At 40.1% G+C, this 24,911-nt stretch overlaps 1 protein-coding gene across 1 annotated transcript in view; it reads right to left on the minus strand.

Moving 5' to 3' along the window:
* The window catches only part of LOC126176759 (leucine carboxyl methyltransferase 1), a 70,149-nt gene that overhangs the window by 22,147 nt on the left and 23,091 nt on the right, over window positions 1-24,911 (minus strand). The window contains exon 4 of the mRNA XM_049923931.1: window positions 13,897-14,006. Coding sequence (XP_049779888.1) covers window positions 13,897-14,006 — 110 coding nt within the window. The remainder of the gene's footprint in view (window positions 1-13,896; window positions 14,007-24,911) is intronic.

Genomic DNA, 24,911 nt, shown 5'->3' on the forward strand with positions numbered 1-24,911 from the left:
TCAAAACCGTCGTACATTATGCGTTAGATGAGTATGTGCCACGCAAGATCGTAAGAGATGGAAAAGAGCCACCGTGGTACAACAACCGAGTTAGTAAACTGCTGCGGAAGCAAAGGGAACTTCACAGCAAACGTAAACATAGCCAAAGCCTTGCAGACAAACAAAAATTACGCGAAGCGAAATGTAGTGTGAGGAGGGCTATGCGAGAGGCGTTCAATGAATTCGAAAGTAAAGTTCTATGTACTGACTTGGCAGAAAATCCTAAGAAATTTTGGTCTTATGTCAAAGCGGCAGGTGGATCAAAACAAAATATCCAGACACTCTGTGACCAAAATGGTACTGAAACAGAGGATGACAAACTAAAGGCCGAAATACTAAATGTCTTTTTCCAAAGTTGTTTCACAGAGGAAGATTGCACTGTAGTTCCTTCTCTAGATTGTCGCACAGATGACAAAATGGTAGATATCGAAATAGATGACAGAGGGATAGAGAAACAATTAAAATCGCTCAAAAGAGGAAAGGCCTCTGGACCTGATGGGATACCAGTTCAATTTTACACAGAGTACGCGAAGGAACTTGCCCCCCTTCTTGCAGCGGTGTATAGGTCTCTAGAAGAGCATAGCGTTCCAAAGGATTGGAAAAGGGCATAGGTCATCCCCGTTTTCAAGAAGGGACGTCGAACAGATGTGCAGAACTATAGACCTATATCTCTAACGTCAATCAGTTGTAGAATTTTGGAACACGTATTGTGTTCGAGTATAATGACTTTTCTGGAGACTAGAAATCTACTTTGTAGGAATCAGCATGGGTTTCGAAAAAGACGGTCATGTGAAACCCAGCTCGAGCTATTTGTCCACGAGACTCAGAGGGCCATGGACACGGGTTCACAGGTAGATGCCGTGTTTCTTGACTTCCGCAAGGCGTTCGATACAGTTCCCCACAGTCGTTTAATGAACAAAGTAAGAGCATATGGACTATCAGACCAATTGTGTAATTGGATTGAGGAGTTCCTAGATAACAGGACGCAGCATGTCATTCTCAATGGAGAGAAGTCCTCCGAAGTAAGAGTGATTTCAGGTGTGCCGCAGGGGAGTGTCATAGGACCGTTGCTATTCACAATATACATAAATGACCTGGTGGATGACATCGGAAGTTCACTGAGGCTTTTTGCAGATGATGCTGTGGTGTATCGAGAGGTTGTAACAATGGAAAATTGTACTGAAATGCAGGAGGATCTGCAACGAATTGACGCATGGTGCAGGGAATGGCAATTGAATCTCAATGTAGACAAGTGTAATGTGCTGCGAATACACAGAAAGATAGATCCTTTATCATTTAGCTACCAAATAGCAGGTCAGCAACTGGAAGCAGTTAATACCATAAATTATCTGGGAGTACGCATTAGGAGTGATTTAAAATGGAATGATCATATAATGTTGAGCGTCGGTAAAGCAGATGCCAGACAGATTCATTGGAAGAATCCTAAGGAAATGCAATCCGAAAACAAAGGAAGTAGGTTACAGTACGCTTGTTCGCCCACTGCTTGAATACTGCTCAGCAGTGTGGGATCCGTACCAGATAGGGTTGATAGAAGATATAGAGAAGACCCAACGGAGAGCAGCGCGCTTCGTTACAGGATCATTCAGTAATCGCGAAAGCGTTACGGAGATGATAGATAAACTCCAGTGGAAGACTCTGCAGGAGAGACGCTCAGTAGCTCGGTATGGGCTTTTGTCAAAGTTTCGAGAACATACCTTCACCGAAGAGTCAAGGAGTATATTGCTCCCTCCTACGTATATCTCGCGAAGAGACCATGAGGATAAAATCAGAGAGATTAGAGCCCACACAGAGGCATACCGACAATCCTCCTTTCCACGAACAATACGAGACTGGAATAGAAGGGAGAACCGATAGAGGTACTCAAGGTACCCTCCGCCACACACCGTCAGGTGGCTTGCGGAGTATGGATGTAGATGTAGATGTTTTCAAATGTTTGGTTTTCTAAATTACTGATAAACATGTTGGATAAGGTTTCTGATATTGGTGATCCCATAGGTAGTTCATTGCTTTGCAGATATCATTCATCCTCAAACTGGAAGTTGTTTTGTTCAGTAAGAGTGAAATCAGTGACGTTGTGAAAAACTGCATCAATGTAGGAAAATTACCACATCCGGGGGGCCACTGCTGAGAATAAATGTGATCAATACAAACTCTCTACTAAACTTAATAAAAGAAATGATAAAAAGAAGAGAAACTGCATATCAACACCTAATAGGGACCAATGACCTCAACAGTTCGGTCCCATAAGACCTTATCACAAATTAACAAATTTCCAACACCTAAGTAATGCCAAAATAAATACCAGTTCTCTCTCTCTCTCTCTCTCTCTCTCTCTCACACACACACACACACACACACACACACACACACACACACACACCAATATCACAAAAACACATTGAATGGTTGGTATTTGACAGTTATCAACACCATCCAAAACATAACATCACAATGAATGTTCAATTCCAAGTGCTGTGAAAACAAAATTTCAAATGGTGGTAAGCAGATGAAAAACAGGTTTAACAAAGGAAAAGAACACATACATCACCAGCCACAGAATCTGTAAGTAGAACTTTAAATCATTACTATATCACAGAAAAGCAAAAGGGGCAAGAACACAACATATAACTTCCAAAATGTAAACCAAATAGTATAAGCAAAAATATGCATATATTCCTGGCCAGAAGCCTTGCAAATAAAGGCAAAACAGGTATGGCACAAAAATCATGTCTTATTCCCTTGTGATTATATGGTCCAAAAGTAAAAATTATCAACATCGCATAATATTTACGCAACTGAGGACAACAGGACTACAAAAAGTGAAGAAACTACTGCATCCCTGTCTTACTGGTTTTTTAATCCAAGCACCTCATTTGTGGTCCTCCCCTCTTATACTTCCCTCTTGGTTCTTGTGCATATCATATATTACTCTTTTCTCCCTATAACTTACTCCTATTTTTCTCAGAATTCTGAACATCTTGCACCATTTTACATTATCAAATGTTTTTTACAGGTTCACAAATCCTATGAACATGTCTTGATTTTTTTTTTCAATCTTGCTTTTATTATTAAGGGCAACATCGGGGCTGCCTCTCTGTGCCTTTATCTTTTCTAAAGCCAAACCGATCGTCACCTAATAGCTCCTTAATTTTCTTTTGCATTCTTCTCAGCAACTTGGGTCCATGAGCTGTTAAGGCGATTATGCCACATTTACTGTACTTATCTGCTCTTGCTATATCCAAAATTGAAAGGATGATGTTTTTCTGAAAATCTGATGTTATGTCACCAGTCTCATATATTTTACACATCAACTTGAATAATCCGCTTCCCTCAATAATTTTAGAAATCCCTTCTGCCTTACTTAATCTCAAGTCCTGCAAAGTTCTTTTAATTTCTGATTATAATACTGGAGCCCCTATCTCTTCCATATCAACTCGAATTTCTTCTTCCATCACGTCATCAGACAAACCTCACAGAGGCCTTCAATGTGCTGTTTCCACCTATCCGCTCTCTCTCCTCTGCATCTAACTGTGGAATTCCCATTGCACTCTTAATGTTGCCACCCTTGCTTTTTAATTTCTTCAAAGGTTGTTTTGACATTTCTATATGCTGAATCTGTCCTCCTGACGAGAATCTGTTCTTCCGACGATCATTTCTTCAGTGTCTTCAGAATTTTCTGCAGCCATTTTGGCTTGACTTCCCTACACTCCCTATTTATTTCATTCCCTAGTGATTTATATTGCTGTATTCCTATCTTTCCTTGAATATTTTTGTGCTCCCTTCTTTCACTGATCTTTCCAACATACGTGACTGCTCTTTTTAAGATGTCCACTCTTCAGCTGAACAGCTTACTGTGGTATTCCTTGTCACAGATTCCATATCTTTAGCATACTTAAAATGCATCTCATTATTCCTTAGTAATTTAGTATCCAGTTTCCTTCCACACTGATTCTTCCATACGGTTCTCTTTAACTTCAGTCTACTCTTCATCATCACTAAATTGTGATCTGAGTCTGGATCTGCTTCTGGGTAAGCCTTAAAATCCAGTCCTGATTTCAAATCTGATGAGAACAACGTTCTCACTGAACTGTTCAAATTGTCTTTCTCTCTCTGCCATACTTTCCTATTTATAATGAAAGCTACTGCCATTATACCATTTTCTGCTGCTGTTGACATAAACCTATATACACCTGACTATAAATCCTTATCTTATTTCCATTTCAATTCATTGACCCCCCACTGTATATAGACTGAGCCTTTGCATTTCCCTTCTCAGATTTTCAAACTATCCTTCTGAAAGTTCATGCTTCTATACATAGAATTTTGTCTCATCATTGGTTATTTCATCTTTTTCTCATAGTCAGTAGGAATTGTAGGTTATGCTGGACATCTAGTATGTATAGGAGAGGAGTCACACAATTGGTGGAAGCCTTCTGTAACATATCACACGCCTAGCCCAAGCAACTGTCACCCATCCCTAGCTCATCAAACCACTTATTCTGAAAGCCAGTAACTTCTTTTCCTCTTTTGTGTGTGCCTATTGACGACTCAATGGTTCTGCTGTTTGGTGAGTGCTCTCCTTTACTCTTAAATTATTTACATTCTACCAGAACTTTTCTTACCATAGAAATATGGGAAGGGTAGGCTAGAAGAAAGACAGCTAGAATGGTTAGAGCATATAAAAATTATGCAACAAGACAGACGGTACGAAAGTACTTTCATGGCAACATTTTAGAAGAAAAAGATCACGAAAAAGTTGGTTAAAGGGTATCCAAAAAGCAATGGAGAGAAGAGGCATAGAAGAGGACGAGGAAGAATGGTGAGATCGAAGAGTTCGGCAAGAGTGATGCATTAACAGCTGTAGGGCTCTAGCGACAAGAAGAGGAATTTAATTTGTACAAGAAGAACAGCAACAGTTCACACTGGAGAATGGCTTTCAAAATCAGATGAAAATGTAACACAGTATTCGACTGCAAAAGGATGTCCTGGCTGTCACGACCGAATTGTGAATTCACTGGGTCCAAAAGATTCTACAAAAGAGAAAATAAAATGAGTTATAGCCAGAAACAGAAAAAGAAGAAACTTAACAATGTTATCACGAAAGGAGTTGCCTCTAACATTCACAAAGTATAGCTAGTTTATGTTGTTTTTTTGGTAAAGTTATGAGTCTCCAATACATACCCATCTTGATCAAAGCAGGCTTCAATGACTGGATGAATGGTAATACTAGTCTACCATGATGTGAAGACATTTTGATATGCAAGATAAGTACAATTGCACTGTTAGCACCGAGCAAAATGGGTGGGCACATTAATTCTGTCAAGCAGATGGGAGGGGGAAAATAATAAAAATTATAATCTGGTAAAAGGGCTTGAGCATATAGTAGAAGTTACAAGGTTTTTAATAATAACTTTGCAAGGGAAAGCTGAAACTTTTGGTCCTTGCTCTTTGCTCCTCTGAAAAATGACAGCACTTCCAGAACTACTTGTCAACTGGATCTTACTTATCAGAACACATATGCACGATATAGAGAAACAAAATAATACAGTTATAAAATAAGAGCACCTATTGCTAATACAGGACTGCATAGTTAAGTGCTACAATGCATGTGCAACCTAAAACCAGCCATGTAAATGGCATATCCTTCATAATCTATAACAATATCATGAAAAGAAGAGATTGGTGCTCAGCACTTAGAAGAGGCACTGAGTCACAGACAGGCACAATGAAGAGATTGTTAAACATTTCAGCTTTCAGACAGAAAAGTTCTCCTTCCTGAAAAGAAAAAACACACATTCACTATTAAAGCTCTCACACACATTGCCACTATCCTTGGCCCAACTCAACTATCAGGGTCCAGCGGCTGGAGACAGTGGCCGTGTGTGTGTGTGTGTGTGTGTGTGTGTGTGTGTGTGTGTGTGTGTGTGTGTGTGTGTGTGTGTGTGTGTGCGCGTGCGTGTGCGAATGTTGTGCCAAAGATGTTTGTGCTCACATGCGGTTCGTCTTCATCGAAATGTCTTGGCTCAAACTCGTCTAGGGGTTTGAACCGCATGTGTCACATTACATGCCCTAAATCAGACATTTGTGACCCTTCTGTTAAATTGTCTGGCTGAAGGCAAGTTTGCGAGGTTGTATGAACCATACAATGTTGATCTAACATATTACAATAGTAATAATAATATCGGGAGCTAAATTAACGACCAATAAATGATGTAGGCCACACAGTTGTGAATTGGTTAGAATAATGTTTATTCAGAAAGCAAACTAATAGTGAAAGTGGTCGTATTTAGAATTACCCTTACACTCGAGCGCATATCCATTTGAAACAGTTCGACCATTCACAATCTCATTGTGAAATACAAGTTATCAACACGAAAAGTTAAGAGTTCACACCAGGCGCGCAGCTGCTCACCGCTCACAGACTAAGTCCCACGATTCCACACGATGTGAAATTTTCTAAGTCGTTTCACTTCCTACCTGCCTAAAGACCGACCATGCGCTTTCGCGTCTGCATCCGAACTGTGACTTTGGTGTCTCCAGCCAAACTGACTGCATTTGCGTCTGCACCACTACTCTCTCTGCCCATCCCCGGCCGTGTTTCCTGCGTGCTAAGTATCCTCGCTCAACTGACTAGGGCAGTTCCCTTTCCTGAAGTTGTCCATCTGATTGGCTACAGCTTATTCTACATTATAACATATTTAAATAATCAAAGCTTGACTACTTTCACATTCTAAATAAAGTAACAATAATATCCATTACATAATTAACATTAAATTCTTTTACATAAAACCAATACAATTTCCTTCTTAGCTTTGAATGCTACGGCCAGTAGCCTTGCACCAATGTGCTTTCTGATAAATAAATAAAGAACAAAAGTAACTATTATGCACTAAACTTCAACAAATATTCTATTACCTAATGATTCAATAAGGTGTCATACTGTCATTGTTCAATGTGTTATGTGTGGAGGAAATGATGATCTAATGCTTAACAGTACATACTGATAATTTAAATTTACTATATCTTTTAAACAAATAAAGTTACAGAGTTGATCTTCACAACGTTTGTCATTTTAATGATGCACTTCTATTTGAAATGTCGATCATTAAGATCAACCAAAGCGTTCAGATTCTAGCATTCAGGTCTTTGTTACAAAACTTGTTAATTTCACTTCAACAGTAAATCCTAAACTGTTCTAGATATGATCAGTATTCAAGTTTTATGTGGATCACCATGAAAATTAATGGAGGATGGCAGATTAAAATTACTGTGGCTTGATTCCCTGCTTTACTACAGAATTAAATATTTTTCATAAATGTTTCCCTTTATGCCCGATCTTAGGTCCGCCATATTTTACACTGCTATGTCTCCCTGGCCACTAACGGCTTCTACTGGGTTTCCCTATGACGTAGGTTCTCGTCTGTCTCACTTGCACACTACAGCTCTTAGGCTTCAATAGACAATAGATGCCTGTGAGTTTCCCCATCTAATGGCAAATCTGTGCCCTTTGTGGCACGCAGTCCTGGACGACAGGGTTCGTTTCACAATTTCTGTAGGCTGACTCTTTTGGCCATATATTTAAATGAGAGTGCAATGTTCGTTAACACTCTCTCTCTCTCTCTCTCTCTCTCTCTCTCTCTCTCTCTCTCTCTCTGTGTGTGTGTGTGTGTGTGTGTGTGTGTGTGTGTGTTTTTTTTCTACTGCCAAAGGAGAATTTTTCTGTTCAAAAGCTGGAATGTTTAGCTGTCTCTTCATTGCGCCTGTCTGTGACTCATGCCTTCTCTACATGGTGAACAGCAATTTATCCTTTTCATAAATTTTTTTTTATTCCATTCTGGGCTTTTCATTGCTTGATATTCAATAACCATCTTGGCTTGGAAGGAAAACTTTTCCTTGCATAAATCTAATCAAGTGTTGAAAACTGACCAGTAGTTTATTATAGTGCGTACAGTTTTTCTTCCTCAATAGAAGCTTATGTCGAGGTGAGCTAAAACAAGTGTAACACATCTCCTTATTACACCATTACACTGCTTTGCAAGGACAGATTTCTGCATTCAGCACGGTCTCTGCACTTCTCTTTTCAAATGTATAAAATTATCTTTCTTATTGGTGGTTGCCAATCTGTATGATGTTTATGGCTAAAATTCCAGTTGCGCAATGATTCAAATTCCATGTACTACTACATAGTCTCATTACGTGGACCCGCAGAATAGGTCTGCTTGGAGGAGGGGATGGGTATAACAATTCAATAGGATATACTACCTAAATTACTGAGATGTTGAAAACAATTCTTGGGCCAATGACTGCTTAATTTTACACTGTTAACCCAATCAACAAAATGAAATTTGATTTCATTTCTTTATCTCTTGTCAACCATTATTAGGTGTTTGTGTATGACTGAGATGAGCTACTGCATGTCTTTTGAAGCTTCTTGCATTAAATGACGGAGATATGAGGTCTAGATGCGAGTACAGACTGTTCCCAAAACAGCAACTCCAAATGGTGCAAACTGTGGAATTTAACAGGAACAACTTCTGGGACATCAACAGAATCTCCCTAACAGAGAGGCACATTTATGGAATGAAAGTGGATATAAGTTCTTTACTCTGACAGTACAATGTCCTGATACATTGTATTTGCAGCTTGCCAAGCTATAGGAGACTTTCACATCTCCAATAAAAACTCCACTTGAAATGTGGAACTTCCTAATAGATTAAACCCATACACTGGACCACGACTTGAATCTGAAATCTTGTCTTTTGCAGGTAATGCACTTACCAACAGACATATAAGGCAAAACTCACAACCTTTCCTCACAAATTTATATCTGCCAGCACCTCTCTCCTAATTTCCAAACCTCATTGAAGATCTCATGCATGTCTGGCACAACTACCATTCCTGGAAGAAAGGTAAAGTTCTGAGTTTCAGCCTTAGCCCACGACACAATTTTAATCTGATCTGCCAGGAAGTTTCAAAATACCACAAACTCCTCTGCAGAGTTAAAAGTATTCCTTTACGGATGTGTAAATATAACTCTTGTGAATCAATTGTTATTTGTAGGACAAATTTTTGTGATTTTAAAACAATATATATCCATGATGAATTTTCACTCTGTAGTAGTGTGTGTATTGATTTGAAATTTTTGTGACAGATCAAAACTGTACCGAAGACGAGGACTAGATCCTGGGACCCTGATTCAACTCCCTGTCTGTTACCAATCTATGTCGATGTAGACTAGCATTTAGAAGCTAACTGAATAAGAAACATCAGCTAACAAACTTGAAAACCTTTCCTGTAGATAACAGATCAGAGGTACATTAGGAATTTCCATTCAGAAATTTGTAAAATTACAATTTTTAGTGAGCGGATTATAGTTCAATGGTTTGTTCAGCTCAACTGACTTAAGGTATCCACAGTTGCTGTGTGCCTCGCCTAGTAATTACTATTCTATTTTGTTATATCATGCAAAAATGTGATCAATACATTAAGAGTATTTAGTAAAAGTATGTTCCACATGTTAAAAACTTGAGTTTCTTCACATGGTTTATCAACAGTATAAATGTGTGTTACTACTACAGAAGTCAAGTTTTTCCTTCCTCTTTACTTCTGCAAAGACGGCAGTCCTCTACCGGGTAGCAGTGTTTGAAAGCTACAGCAACCTTAAGACCACTGGTAACTGTCAAACTTGTTTGTAAGATTCAATGTTTCCTATTCATAGGTTTGTCAAACAAGTGCGCATATGTACCAACAAAGACTGTCAAATTTAAACACACTTTTGAAGCACCTTTCACACTGTGCATTGTGAAGTATTTTGATGCTATTAGGAACAGCTACCAATACAAACAAACCATTTCTTGCATTGACTTCAGCACTGTGTATAAATAAGAGAAAGGAAATGAGCTTCTGGTCCAGGGAATGGCTCAAATTGTGAGATAAATACATACATAAATGTATGCTAAAGGAAACATTACACTTGAAATCTGGTGATAACATTAACTATCTCCAAATGGACAGGCAAACTTATTTTACTTGTTAGAATTACTTTACACTTACGTTGAAACAGAAGACACAGTTGTGTGAAAATCTATTCTCTACAACTAGGTCCTCTACCAAAAATTCATTAAAATACAATAACATGGGAACAAACACATCCTCCATGGAAAAACCAGAGAGCTTCGATATTATCTTATGGCACGCCCACTTGTATGTTCTGTGTAGAATATTCATTTTCTTCTTAACATCTTCCTGCCTAATTTACAACTGGGAAAGACCCAACACCTCTACTATTTTGGTGATTGCCACTATTCTTTTGTTTTATCCTTATCTGTAATTTCCACAACCGTGGAAACCCACTAAGTGAGATAAACTGTAATAAAAAGTGTTTCTCATTAAAGATGTATGGTGCAACATCAGCACAAACATCATCCACCATCTCGATAAATACACCATCAATCAAAATACCTATCAAACACAGTCTGTGTTCTACAAACAAAGCTTCACACTGCCAAGTAATTTAACAAACTAGTGAAATTTGAGAAACTATTTGATTGTTTACAGGAGCCTTTAAAGCTTGCATGGAGTGTTTGGAAATTACTATCACTACTCTGAACCACATCAGAAATATAATGCTGATGTTTTCCACAAAAAAACTGTGTCAGTAGTAAACAAGCATTAACTGTATTAGAAGCCTCAATTACTCCATAAGTATCTGTATTCAGTGAAGTATCACTGGATTACACTAACCATTATTAGTTAGGTTAATTTTAAAATCTCAATATCTTATAGATGACGACGATGATGATGATGATACTACTACTACTACTACTACTACTACTACTAGTAGTAGTAGTAGTAGTAGTAGTAGTAGTAGTTTGAGACTGATGTAGTTGTTTAAACATTGATTTTTTTTTTCTCTCAGCATTACTTTATTCTTCACATTGTTTCTAAGGGGAAAATGGGGAAGTTCCTACTAAGGATGGTGTTCTTAACATAGCTGCATACTGTGGTTTAAATTTTGCTACCTCTAGCCCCTGTATTTTTATCCTTCCTTATTCAACCAATAAAGGGCAATTCTCGAGCCAACCAAGATGATTCACTGAACCATTAATGGTTCTAGGTTCCTGAGCTGGTTGCTCACATTTTCACAGGTCATCTAGGATTTCTCATAACTGCAAGTGAAACATACGAGATTTAAGATTCAGAGGTAAATTCTGAGATGAACATAGAGAGCCTTTAAGTATTCATGAAACTGGTTCATTAAGTGTCAGATGTGATCAAGAGGCTGGGAGATGACAATTTTCAACTATCGACATGAAGCTACGTTTTTCTAGGGTAAACTGAAACAAAAAGGATATGAATTAAAACATTTTCATTTGCACCACTAACAACAACATACACTTTGAATATGATTGACAAGTCTGAGCAACAAAAGTGGCAATTGTAGATATGAGTATGGAAGGCATCTCTTCCATCTTTCCTGCATGCTTCACCAAATGTTGCATTCTTGCCCTAGTCCTCAGATAGCAGAAATGTGTACACATCACAAAAAAACATTTGCAATACGCAAAAAAGTAGCAAAGTTTGTTAATCTTCCTATTTTTATATTCACATTTTCAGTGGAAAAGAAAATCAACATTATTTTTGTGCATTTTACTTGCCGGAGACAACTGTATGAATTAAGTGCAGTGATAGGCTTTGTTTTGTAATTGTTTATGTAAGGGCCATAAAAAAGAGGATGGGGTTATGACTAATGGTATTATTTATTAACTACACAGAAACATATTTCGGTCCAGTCCAGATATTCTGAATTTTTGTACATAAGGATGATTACATATAAAATTTTGTTATAATATTTTTGATGGATGATTATGAAGTAAATGCTTACACATTCACAGAAATACATAAAATTGTGGTTTGCTTTCATCACAAAAAATTCAAAGCACTAATTAGGTTGATGTTGCTCGCTGATGCAAGGTATGTACTGTGAAATACAAAAGCCATTGGCAACTGAACAATGGCCCAAGTGCAACTGTTGTTGCCATGACTGCTTTGTTGTTCAAGTTCAAAAAATAACATGCCACACAAGTTATTAATCTGAACTTGGATCATCCCGTCCTAATGCCAGAGATTCAAAAGAATTAGGTTCTGCAAGTGGCCACACCCTCCTTTTTCCGGAGGGGGGGGGGGGGGAGGGGGGGGCTGAAAGATGAGAAAAAAATTTAAAAAACAAAAATTTGCAAAATGAATGGTGTGGGGTGGTCCATCACCAGATCAATGACAGGCAGCGTGCGGCCTGCAGGTGCCTCTCTACTACACATTCACAAATCAAAGTAAAAGCTTCTCATTGGTAGTTACAGAAAAAGGGGATATGTGTGTGTGGGTGTGTGCACGTGTGTGAGAAGCACAGGTGGAGCATTAACTCACTGGTCATTACATAGGTTGGTTTGTAGTACTGGTAATTTATAGAGGTAAAAATATATATTTTTAAATGGAAATAATGGTGATGACAAGTTTTTTGCTTTCAAAATAAAAAATTCAACAACAGACCAAAACTCTTGGTCTAGCGAAACAATGCGTTCCATGTTCTGTAACTGAAAATAAAAATTAGTAACAACACGTGTAATAAAATTATGAAATATTTTCCGTATAACACTATTTATGAAACTTCCTGGCAGATTAAAACTGTGTGCCCAACCGAGACTCGAACTCGGGACCTTTGCCTTTCGCGGGCAAGTGCTCTACCATCTGAGATACCGAAGCACAACTCACGCCCGGTCCTCACAGCTTTACTGCGAGGAGAGCTTCTGTAAAGTTTGGAAGGTAGGAGACGAGATACTGGCAGAAGTAAAGCTGTGAGGACCGGGCGTGAGTTGTGCTTCGGTATCTCAGATGGTAGAGCACTTGCCCGCGAAAGGCAAAGGTCCCGAGTTCGAGTCTCGGTTGGGCACACAATTTTAATCTGCCAGGAAGTTTCATATCGGCGCACACTCCGCTGCAGAGTGAAAATCTCATTCTGGAACACTATTTACATCTCAAAGAAATTTTCCTATTAGTAAATTTCTGGTGTACTGCAACATTCATATATTACAAAAGTTGCCACAAAAATCTGTCGTCCCTCAGATACCCAAGCAGCTCCGACTCCGGCTGTAGAAAAGCATGAAAAATAAAAATTGAAGTTTGGGGAATACGGTTATGTAAGGGAATGTTGAAAAGGAAAGAGTATTGTGCCCTCCAGTATGGACCTAAAATGCAATCATATCTATTCTTATGCATACATGTTGCAGTTCATTTTTCTACTTCATGATATAATATGACTTTGCAGTATTTACACTTGCTGATCCTTTCTTTATTATAGATTTGACACTTCTATCTGTGGGCAGTGTGCTGTAACATCACCTGACTCTAAGGGGACATATGTTGCACATGCCATCTGAATGAACTGTACAAACTTTGTTACATATTTTGCCCTCTTAAGTATCCTGCTGTGGATGAGAAGACAAGAAGCCAGGAAGTTAGTTGCCTAAATGCCTGTGGGTAACAACTTAAAGCCACATGGTAGACCAACCATTATTAAAATGTAGATTCAATCCAATTATAACTTACATTTCTGGTTCTGAAATTAGCATTTCACATGTCATGACACAAGAATGTCCCAAGTTTAAGTCTGACAGCTTTTATTTCTTGTATGCCATATGCAATAGGCCCTCATCTATAACAAGTGTTTATTTGTATATAAAGAAAACAGAATATATCTCACCAAAGAGAAAAGCAATATCATAACAATATTTCTGGAACAAATAGCCTATTATCAATTGAGCATCATAATCATAGTCATACCTTTTCTTTTGAGTTTCGAGACTTTGGCACATTGCAACACCTGCAAGGAGACAGCCTCTTGATCGTAAATTTGAAAGCATCACCTCCCCAAATTTGTCAGACATATTCACCTGTAGAATTACAATTATACTAAAATAATGTATATGGGCAACAGAAAAAAATGGAAGTGCCATTTGGACTACTGTTGATACAATAAACTGATATTTTGTACTACTAGTTTGGTTTGCACAGTAGTAAAAACTACTTTTTTTAACTCACCAACTAAATTCAACAAATGCAAAAAAAAAAATACACATTGAGATTTTGTAAAACATTTTCCTAAACAATTCTTAGTCATTCAGATGTAATAGTGGACAACATAATATCAAATTTATTACAAATGCTGAAGACACAGAAGTAACTAAAATTTAGTGACATATCTCAAAAGTCCTTTGACTTCAGCATGAGAATAAACAATAAACCAAATGCTATTGTGTCAAACACTCATGTGCGCCAAACTGTGGTGATTAACAAAGGTTGAATGTCAGAGGGATAGGTTGTAAGGGCAATTAAAGCCCCAACAGATAAAATTTGGAGGAAGTTACGTCAAGAGCAAAATACACAAGAAAAGGTGTAAAAAATTATAGTAAATTGAATGATATACATGAAAAAATATAAAAATACTTAAAGAAGTATATCTGTGGATGGACTGACACCAAAAAGAGAAGGCAGTGTAGTGGAAAATTTGAGCTAAGTATAGGAACAAGGGTGAGATGACAGATTGACTGCTGGATTTTGAGTGTCTACTCTGGAGAGGAGTAGGAGGAGGAGGAGGAGGAGGAGGAGAAAGATATCTACAATGCTGTATTTTTAAGTATTCTATTGAATTTGCATAACTGATTAAAAGGAAAATTCCACACAGAAATGTGAATAAAGTAAAATCAGACAAATGAGCTGACCAGTACTTGCCTAATTACAGTCAGTCTCAGTCTCTCTCTCTCTCTCTCTCTCTCTCTCTCTCTCAGACACACACACACACACACACACACACACACACACACACACACACACACACACACCCTTTTCAGAAATTTGTTCCTTCGTCAGGGAGGAGAGAGAATGGAGGAAAAACAGAGAAAGTGGATGCAGGTCTCACAACCTAAATTACGAAGTAACAAGGAGAAGGTAAATAAATCTGTCCTATGAAGCACATTTCGCAAGATTATTTGTCACTTCTGTAATTCTGACAATGATCTGTGTGCATTAAAAGACCAAGCTGCACTGTGGTGCACTGTCCACCCACAGATGTGTGTCAACCTGTAACTGCCTGAGTTGTCAAAGAAAGACAAGAAGACACCACCTAAAACAAATATGTGACATCAACAGCCATATACAAATGAACTAATGTAAGAAGCATAAATTGGGCCAATAATCCAAAAATATTAATATTGCATGGGGAGAGACAGGGACTGTATGGAGAACGTGTAATGTATGGAGAACGTGTAAGGGCTTCCCAAAGAAACTTCTGCAGTGAAGGCAAAACAAACGTTGCAACAAGTAGGCCTGGCCCATGTTGACAATGTTGTTTCGAGTATGTTTCTTTGGGAAGCCCTCACATATCCTCCATAGTCCCAATTTCTCCCCATGTGATTTTAATATTTTTGGAGCCCCAAAGAAAGACATTTGCGGTCATCGATTTGCTTCGGATGAAGAGATGCATGCCTGGGTACAATCAGGGTTCCATATGCGACTCCAAAAATTTTACCATGAAAGTGTTGATCATCTTGTCTCACAATGGGCTAAATGTATCAACAGTAATGGTTGTTGTAACTGCAACCAGGGCGGTCGTGGGGTAGCAATGACGGAAAGTGCGGTGGGGACCCGCGGAGAGGCCTGCAAACAACAACACAATGGAAGAGGACGGACACGACCAACAAAGGACAGAATGAATACAACAAGACCGAACAACAGTCACAAGGAAACAAACACGTCCACTCGTACACAAGCCAGGAAGTAAGCAGTCTAGCGCAAAGCGAGGTGTAAACCGACGTAAGCGAGATTTGACTGACTGGCTGAGCAAGAGGCCGACGCTTAAGAACGCTATCAGAGGCGCCGCTGGGACCAAGTGTTCAACTGTGGCGCCCTCACACTAAAAGCGGGCCAGGAGGCGCGTGCCGCCACAGCTTACGGCGCGATGGTGCAGAGACCTCTATGGGTCTTCGATGTCCATGACGTCTGGCGCGGATTCAAATTCCGCGGCGCATGGTACCAGAATGGTGATTATTTTTAAAATAATAAACAGATTACTTGCATTTTAACATGTCTATTTTTCATTTCGCTGTCCCCTTACATATCCACTTATCACCCAGAATATTATGATCACTGGCCTACTACCACATCTGTCCAGGCAGTAGCAGCATAACCTGGTGAGGAATGCCTGCTAGTCAGACACATGCACAGTGAACACAGTATCAGTGAGCATGCTGTCTGTATGAACAATGGGGAGGAACGTGATCTATGTGAGTGTGATCGATGGTAGATTGTGATGGTCCGGGGACTCGGCATGAGCATTTCGGAAATTCCACGACTTGTCAGGCATCTGAGGAGTGCTGTGGCGAGCGTCTTCAACACTTGGCAGAACCAAGATGGGACCACGTCCAGATGTGGATTTGGGCAGCCACCCTTCATTACAAATGCCTGATGTCACAGGTTGGGTAGACTGGTAAAACAGTACAGACAGCAAACTGTGGTGTAACCAACATCAGACTTTAATGCCGGCGAGAGTACAAGTGTGTGTGAACACACAGTGCACTGCAGCCGATGGTCCATACATGTGGCAATGTTAACACCATGACATCAGCAACTATGACTGAAATGGGTATGTGACCATCGGCAATGGATGTTGGCGCAGTGGTTGCATGGCCTGATCAATCCTGATACCTTTTTCTTCATGCTGATGGGAGGGCACAAATGCGTCCTCTTCCAGGGCAACAGCTCCTCGACACCTGTACTGTAGCACAGAGACAAGCTGGCAGCAGCTCCATTATGCTCTGGGGAACATTCACATGGGAATACAGGAGTCCAGTGAAGCTCGTGCAAGGAGTATTGTAGACTGGTTGCATACCACATACACTCATTCATGACAAGCATGTTTCTCGATGGCAGTAGCATTTTTCAACAAGACAATGCACCATGTCACAAACCGGGAGTGGCGAGTTCCCATTGATGTGCTGGCACCCAACACGCAAGATCTGAATACATCTGGGCTGTGATTGAAAGTGGTGTCAGAGCTCATCGCCAGCTTCCCCAAAATTTACGGGTATCGGGTGATTTGTGTGTGCAGATGTGGTGCCAACTCGCTCCAGTGACCTACCAAGGCCTCATTGCCTCCATGCCATGACGTGCTACCATGCCGCACCTCAGACAGGAATGCAACTGTCACATGGAACGTAAACCGCATCAATCCAGAGGGGGCAGGGAAGGAAGAGGAATAGCAGGGCACAGGTGGGGGGAGGGTGGGGGTTGGAAACTGATGGGTGGAGAGGGTGTGGGGAAAGTAGGTTACCATAGGTTGAGACTGAGATAATTTTGGGAGCAGAGAATGTGTTGTGCTGATGGGAAGGATCCTGATGGGTCTGATGGTGAAGCAGCTATTGATATCACGGATGTTATTTTCAGCTGCATATTGTGCCATAAGGCAGTTTACTTTGCTCTTGGGCACAGTTTGTCATTGGCCATTCATCCATCTGATGGAAAGCTGGTTGGTATTCATACCAATATAAAAAGTTGTGCAGTGATTGCACCATAGCTGGTATATGACATGACTGCTTTCCAAGTGGCCTGGCCTCTGATGGGCTGGGACAAGCCTGTGACAGGACTGGAATAGGAAGTCTTGGGTGGTGGGTTCAAAGGAAGGGACCTGAGGAAGGATGGTGAGGCCATGTACAGTGAGTAGCATCTATCTTTTCCTTATACTGTTGGTATTCCAACCAGGAGTTTTCAATGCTTTTTTTTTTCTTGCATCCCACAACCCTGTGATGTGTTCCTTTGTTACTATTCTCTATACCATCACTCTTCTCATTGTCCATTCCTTTTATTCGTTCCTGTGTTTATTCACTGCCTTCCAAAAAGGCACACGTTTCTGAGCTACACTGTATCAGCAATCTCATCCATGCACAACACACAGCTGTGTGACTGCGTGGATTGTTGTTGAAACATTTTATGCCTCAAATTCTCCCCTTCGATAATGATAATCATTCCTATTGATCCCACTTCCTCTCTCATTCTTGCATATTTTCCACACTTACCTGTGCCACATGAACTTGTGATGCTCATCCTAACTGATCCTCCTTCCCCTCTCTTCCCTTATCCCAACACGTGCGTACTCCCATTCTTTCCCTTTTCCTTTTCTCTCATGTCTGAATGTTCTTAACATACTTTTATGTATGTTTCACGCCTTTTTGCACATTTTATGTATTCTTTCGTATCTGTGTGTGTTTTTGCATGTCTTTACCTACTCATTACATCTCTATTCTGTTATCTAGCTCCCCTCACAAGATTTTCGATTGCCCATTTCTGTGTCATTCCCATTTCCCCAACCCCATCTCTACCACAATGGACCCCTGCTCCAGCTTTTTGCTCTAGTTCAGAAAAATATCCCTTTCCCTGGCTAAATCCAAGTCTCAAATACGGTTTCTTAAATGCTACCTAAACCACAGAATTCCTCCACCCCCAAACAGCCTAACCAAAAACATTTCTTTTTCTGGATCCTGCCCCTCTTTTAACAATGATCTTCACCTTTTCAGATTCCGTCAGTCTCTGGCCCTCGCAAACCTGGTACTGCAAAAACTCATCTCCACAGCACAAGCAACCCAAACCAGCTCTGTTCCCTCTGCAAGATACTGCTACTGTTCAATTCCTGCTACACACCTCACATCTCTGACATTGAATCCCTTGCTCTCCATAACCTGGAGCGATTCAGCAGGTTATCCAACCTGCTGACATCCTGCACCCCATCGGGGCATCACTATCCAACCCCGATCCAATCCACCACAGAATTCCTTGCCCTGCTGATCTTTTCAACATGCCACATCCTCCGAAACTCCCTACCAATATCCACCAAATCCAGAGCCAAAACATTCCCATAACACAGTTGTTAACCTCTCCCCCAAAATCCTCAGCCCTCAGAAGTTTCAGTTCTATCCAAAGGCCTCACTTTTAGCCATACACCCAAATTTAACCATGTTGCAGTTGTCAAAGACCTACTATCCTCCTCCTATCCCTGCAGTGGAAACACTAATTTGCCACCAGTCCCACCAACAAAAGCCAACCTAATCCCAACATTCAACCCTACCTCTCCCAGTTCATACCTCCATCCAACCGTGATCCTTCCCACATTCCACCTAACCATTTGCTAGTCACCTTCAGGAATTCCTTACCTCCAACCTATTATCCAACCATTCTGGATGTCCCATTGTAGCTGGTTATTGTGCCCCCACTGAAAGAATTTTGGCCCTCAATGACCAACACTATCAACCAACTGGTAATCTGTCCTCTAATGTCAAAGATACCAACCACTTCCATCATCCCTTTACCTCTAGGATCATTAGTTGTCACTGTTGACATCACTTCTGTAAACACAAACAACCCTCATAATCATGGTCTTCCTGTTACTGAACACTACCTTTCCCAATGTCATTCAGACTACAAACCCTCTATCTCTTTCCTCAAATACCTTACTAATTTCATCCTACCTCACAACTACTTCTCTTCAGAAAAGAAGGTATACAAACCAACTCAGGGCACAGCCATGGGTATCTACATGCAGGGTGTATACGGGGACAAGGAAAAAAAATTCCCGGATTATTCCCGGATTTCTCCCGGATATCCCGTTTAAAAAGATATGCTTTTTCCCGGGCGAAAATACACCTTTTCCGTGCTAAATGACAGTACGTTTTCCGTAGATTTTCCCTCGGAACTGTAAAACTTATCAATCCTTGGAATGGTTAATGTTTTATACAATCGCGTAGAACTTCCCGGAAAAAAAAAAGAAAAGACGGGGCAGAGAAGTTTTGGAAAGACCTTTGTTTTGCAGCAACATATACGCTGCATATTTTCGTATTACGAAAGTATAAATTCGAATTGCACCAAACACAGCGCGTTAGTTTCCGGAGCGTTGAAACCGAGGTTGATATGTCCTTTTGTAAGCGAGTCATATCTCAAGCCACGAGATCTCGCCAGACGACGACAGCAGCTATTCAGAGCATAGGACACGTGTTTTAGTCAGCCAATAGCACCATCACTTGTTACATAGCGCGAACACACAAGAGGAAAAGGTAACGGTTTACATTAATGTATACAGTACCGTATATCTACAAGAAAAGCTAAGCTTTCACATACAATATTGGTCTCTAAGATTAACACGCTACAACAGAAGCTAAGCTTTCACATGTAACACTGATATTTTTTTGCGTGTGTTATACTTTAAGATACATCACACAAATATGCCAGTAAATTTAAAAGTATGACATAAATGTCTCGCGGCTCGAAATTTTTGTAGGTGGCTGGTCCTCAAACTGTTCAGTTTGGAACGCTCTGTGATTTAGATATCCATCCCTCTTTCTCACACGTAACATAATTCATCTTGGGTAAAAATAAATTTACTTAGAAAGTAACGCTTTTCTAACCACCGTTCGCAATATTACCCGGAGACTGTTAGAAATAGGTTCGTTTTACCAGTTGCCAGAGAGTGCCAGAAAACAGACATTATTGTGCGTGTGCAACTGCAGTGGTGTAGGAAGTCCGCATGTTCGTGCGTATAAAGCACTAAGAGAGCTTAGATTACACCATCAAAGAAACAGGGCATCAGACGATACTCCAAAGAGCATCGGAATTTTGTAAACCATACTAAAATGCATAATCCAGCTTGAAGTGCAAATTGGCTTTTTCCAGATTCACGATGAAGCAGGTCCCATCTGATATTAAGCTTTTCATTGTGGTTTTTGGGATGTAAATTTTCTTGGAGTACCAGTACTATGCGAACTCATTTTTGGTTCTTTATTATGGCATAATGCCATACATGGCAAAAGATGATAACGTGCATTTGAAATTCAGCGAACAGTTGGAACTAGCCAATACTGTAGAATGAAACACTTCGTTTCAAATAAAATGATCGCCTCAGCGGAAAGATTAAGCAAGCCAAATTTCTTTAGCAAACTTGCAAAAATAATGTTCTGCAAGGCGATTAATGCTTGACTGCTACTAACTTGGAAATAAAATAATAATATATTTTTGCCCTCCGTAATCATGTGACTGTATTTTAATTCACTTGATAGCTCACGGCCACAGAAATCCGTTTTGTTTTCATGTGACGTGGGAGCTGTAAACGAAGAGAAGCAGCGAAATCACTTAACGTAAACATGGGTCACGTGCAGGTTAACCCCCTCCCCACTACAACTCAAACAGCCGAACTACAAGTAGCGCCGTAGCGGGGAGCGGGAGAAGGTACTGCTTATACGCGAGTCAAATGCGCATGCGCAACACACCGCTGGCAATTGGTCAAACGAACCTAATGTGAACAGTTGTGACGTCATGCTCATAGGAAGCAGTTCATTGTTACGAAGAATTACAGTCTGCGCCCTACGGCCTTTTTCATATTTTTGCTATTTGCAGACGCTTGTGCGTGCACGGGGTTTCGTTGTAAATTGCACATTTCCTTTGCCACTAAAATTTTTTTACCTCTCGTTTATATTTTATTGCTGCAGTATCATTCTCCAGTAGCAGGATACAATAACGATCTTTGCTAGAAAATCAATTCTTCAGTCAAAATTACAAAAATTTAACCGAAAGCTAAAACAATGAAAAATTCCCGGAATTCCGAAAAATTCCCGGGTTTTTCCCGGTTTTCTCCCGGATGAAAAAATTCCCGGGTTTTTCCCGGATTTCCCGGTTGTCCCGGGTCGTATACACCCTGTACATGGCACCATCCTATACCAACCTGTTTGTGGGCCACCTATACAATATCTTTGTAGCCTCTCAAAATGCCAAACCTCTAGTCTGGTTCAGGTTCACTAATATCTTCATGTGCAGTGACAAGAATTCCATTGCCCAGTATGCAGAGGGTCTCACTATGGCCTTCACAGACAGGCACTATCCTTCAATCCCACAGACCTAGTCAGCAAACAGATCTGTACCATTTCCCCACAAACCCTCTATCCTCCCACCACAAGAACCGGCCAAAAAGAAGTGCCCTTTTCATCGCCCAATACCACCCCGGAATGGAATAACTGAACTGTATACTTCATCGGGGTTTTGATTACCTATCATCATCCCCTGAAAAGAGGGACATCCTACCCAAGATCTTTCCCACCCCTCCTAAAGTAGAGCTTCGTCACCCACCCAAACTCCTCAACATCCCAGTCCACTCCTATGCCACTCTCAATCTCAGCCCCTTGCCACAAGGATCATATCCCTGTGGTGGATCCTGCTCAGTCGACCCACCCAGTACTTCCCATTCCAGTCTTGTCACTACTGGTTTATCCTATTCCATTAGAGACCAGGCCACCTGTGAAAACAGCCATGTTATTTATCAGCTCTGCTGCAATCACTGCTTTTTATATTGGTATGACTACCAACCAGCTTTCTACCAGATGGACAAATGGCCACTACCAAAACAGTGGCGAAGAGCAAAGTAGACCACCCTTTGGAACAACACACAGCTGAATATAACATGTTTGATTTCAAGGGCTGCTTCAGTACCTGAGCCATCTGGATCCTCCTCTCCACCACCTGCTTTTCTGAACTGTGCAGATATGAGTTAACCTTGCAACACATTTTCCACTCCCAAAAAATACCTCTGCTCGATCCATGGTAACCTACTCTCCCCACACTCTCCACCCAACAGTTTCCACCCCTCCCGACCTATCATCTCCTGCCTATTCTCATCCCCTCACCCTCTTTGTGTAACACCCTCTGTCACCCCCCCCCCCCCCCACACACACACACACAAAATTTCTCCTTTTTCATCCCCCCCCCCCCCCCCCCACACACACACACCACACAGGATTAATGAATATTTTAGTTGTTACAACTCAGAACTCACAATACATCCCCCAAAATAAGAAACTTCCTATATAAAATCCACAACAGATCAAATAGTAATTAACACTTAACAACAACATTACAAAGCAGAAATAGTGAAGACTAGGCTCTGAAACCCCTATGTTCGAACCCTAAGTTTCCATATTGAAAGTCACAAACTAACAAGCACATATCAAGACAAAACTTACAGTGCCCAAAAAATCGAAATATTTAGAAATTATTTAAAAAAGATACGGTGCTGGAAAGATATCTGAGAAATTCAGTACCTTTCAAATACAATTAAATGTTATTTTGATGTAGTTTTTCCACTTATAATTACAAAGCAAAACCACTCAAACAACTGGATAACTTCAGGTATGATATAAGATAATTGTGCACAGAAACAATTCCTGTACAGAATTTGCACAGAAACGATTCCTGTACAGAATTACTAAAATGTGTAAACAACACCTGTACTTGATAAGAACTGTAAAAAAAACTATAAAACAATACTCAGCAAGGTAACGAAAAGTACCACAATGCTGGGAAATGACAGATAAATAAGAGACACACCGAATAAAATGAAAGCTGCTTGGAATACCGTAAAGAAAGAAAGGAGGACTAACAAAATTAAAACTGATTACATACAACTATACGAAAATTTGCAAACCATCATCAAACCACAGGATGTACCTATTGTGAACAACAAACATTTTGTAAATTCAGCAGAAAATCTTATTAAAAAAGTATCACTAATAAACATTACACACACCCTACCTCAAAAATTAGGCAGCCACATAACACAATATTTCTCATTCCAACAAATAGAGAAGAGGTACAGCAATAAACCAAACTACTAAAATCAAAACACTCATCACAAATAAATAATATACCAAATTTTGTTGTTAAAAATGTTCAGACAATCTCCGAACCACTGCCTTATCTTTTAAATCTGTCCGTATCAACTGGCAGCATCCCAACATGTAAAAAAATTTCTACAGTGAAACCACATCACAAAAAAGGAAGCCATTAAGAGGTATTAAATTTTAAACCTATGTTTCTATTGTCTTTATTTTCAAATATTCTGCAAAAACATTGCTATGAAAGACTAATTTCTTAAATAAATTTCAGTACTAACAGCATCATAGTATGCCTTCAGAAGAAATCAGTCAACAGAAACAGCAATCTTTTATTTGCTACATGAAATACTTAAAGACACCAGATTCACAGCAACTTACCTTGAGCATGCTGCTAGACTTATCAGAGGCATGGACACCATCAGTCTCAATAAATTACTTAACACAATTGAGAATTGGGGTATTAGGGGAGCAGCTTGTAAATGGTTTTACTCATACCTTCAGAAAACAGTTCACAAAGATAACACATGAAGTAAATGACACAATCCATACCGATCAGTAGTCTGACTCTTATATCTAAGAGGTCAGCACATCTAACTGCCATGTGGGGGACCGATTTCTGGTACTGCCAGGAAATTTTCCTTGGTGGGATGGCTGAAACGGGGTGCATTCATGATCATGAAGCCAACTGAGGAGCTACTTGAATGCGCAGTGGCGCTTCCAACATCAATGCCTGGGAGAGCGGTGTGCTGACCACATGCCCTCCATACCACATCCTGAGAGATGACAAGGTGATCAGTCAGGCCTGACAGGCTCATCTAGGCCCAGAATGTGAAACTACTACTTATGTAATGCCTACCAGTTGGTTTATTACAAGTCGAATATGGACATCTTCAAGGTCCCAAAATGGGTCTATTCTTGTTCTTCTTCATCATCATCATCATCATCATCATCATTTAAGACTGATTACGCCTTTCAGCGTTCAGTCTGGAGCATAGCCCCCCTTATACAGTTTCTCCACGATCCCCTATTCAGTGCTAACATTGGTGCCTCTTCTGATGTTAAACCTATTACTTCAAAATCATTCTTAACCGAATCCAG

The sequence above is a fragment of the Schistocerca cancellata genome, chromosome 1 (genome assembly GCF_023864275.1).
Source record: "Schistocerca cancellata isolate TAMUIC-IGC-003103 chromosome 1, iqSchCanc2.1, whole genome shotgun sequence".
Classification (NCBI taxonomy): Eukaryota; Metazoa; Arthropoda; class Insecta; order Orthoptera; family Acrididae; genus Schistocerca; species Schistocerca cancellata.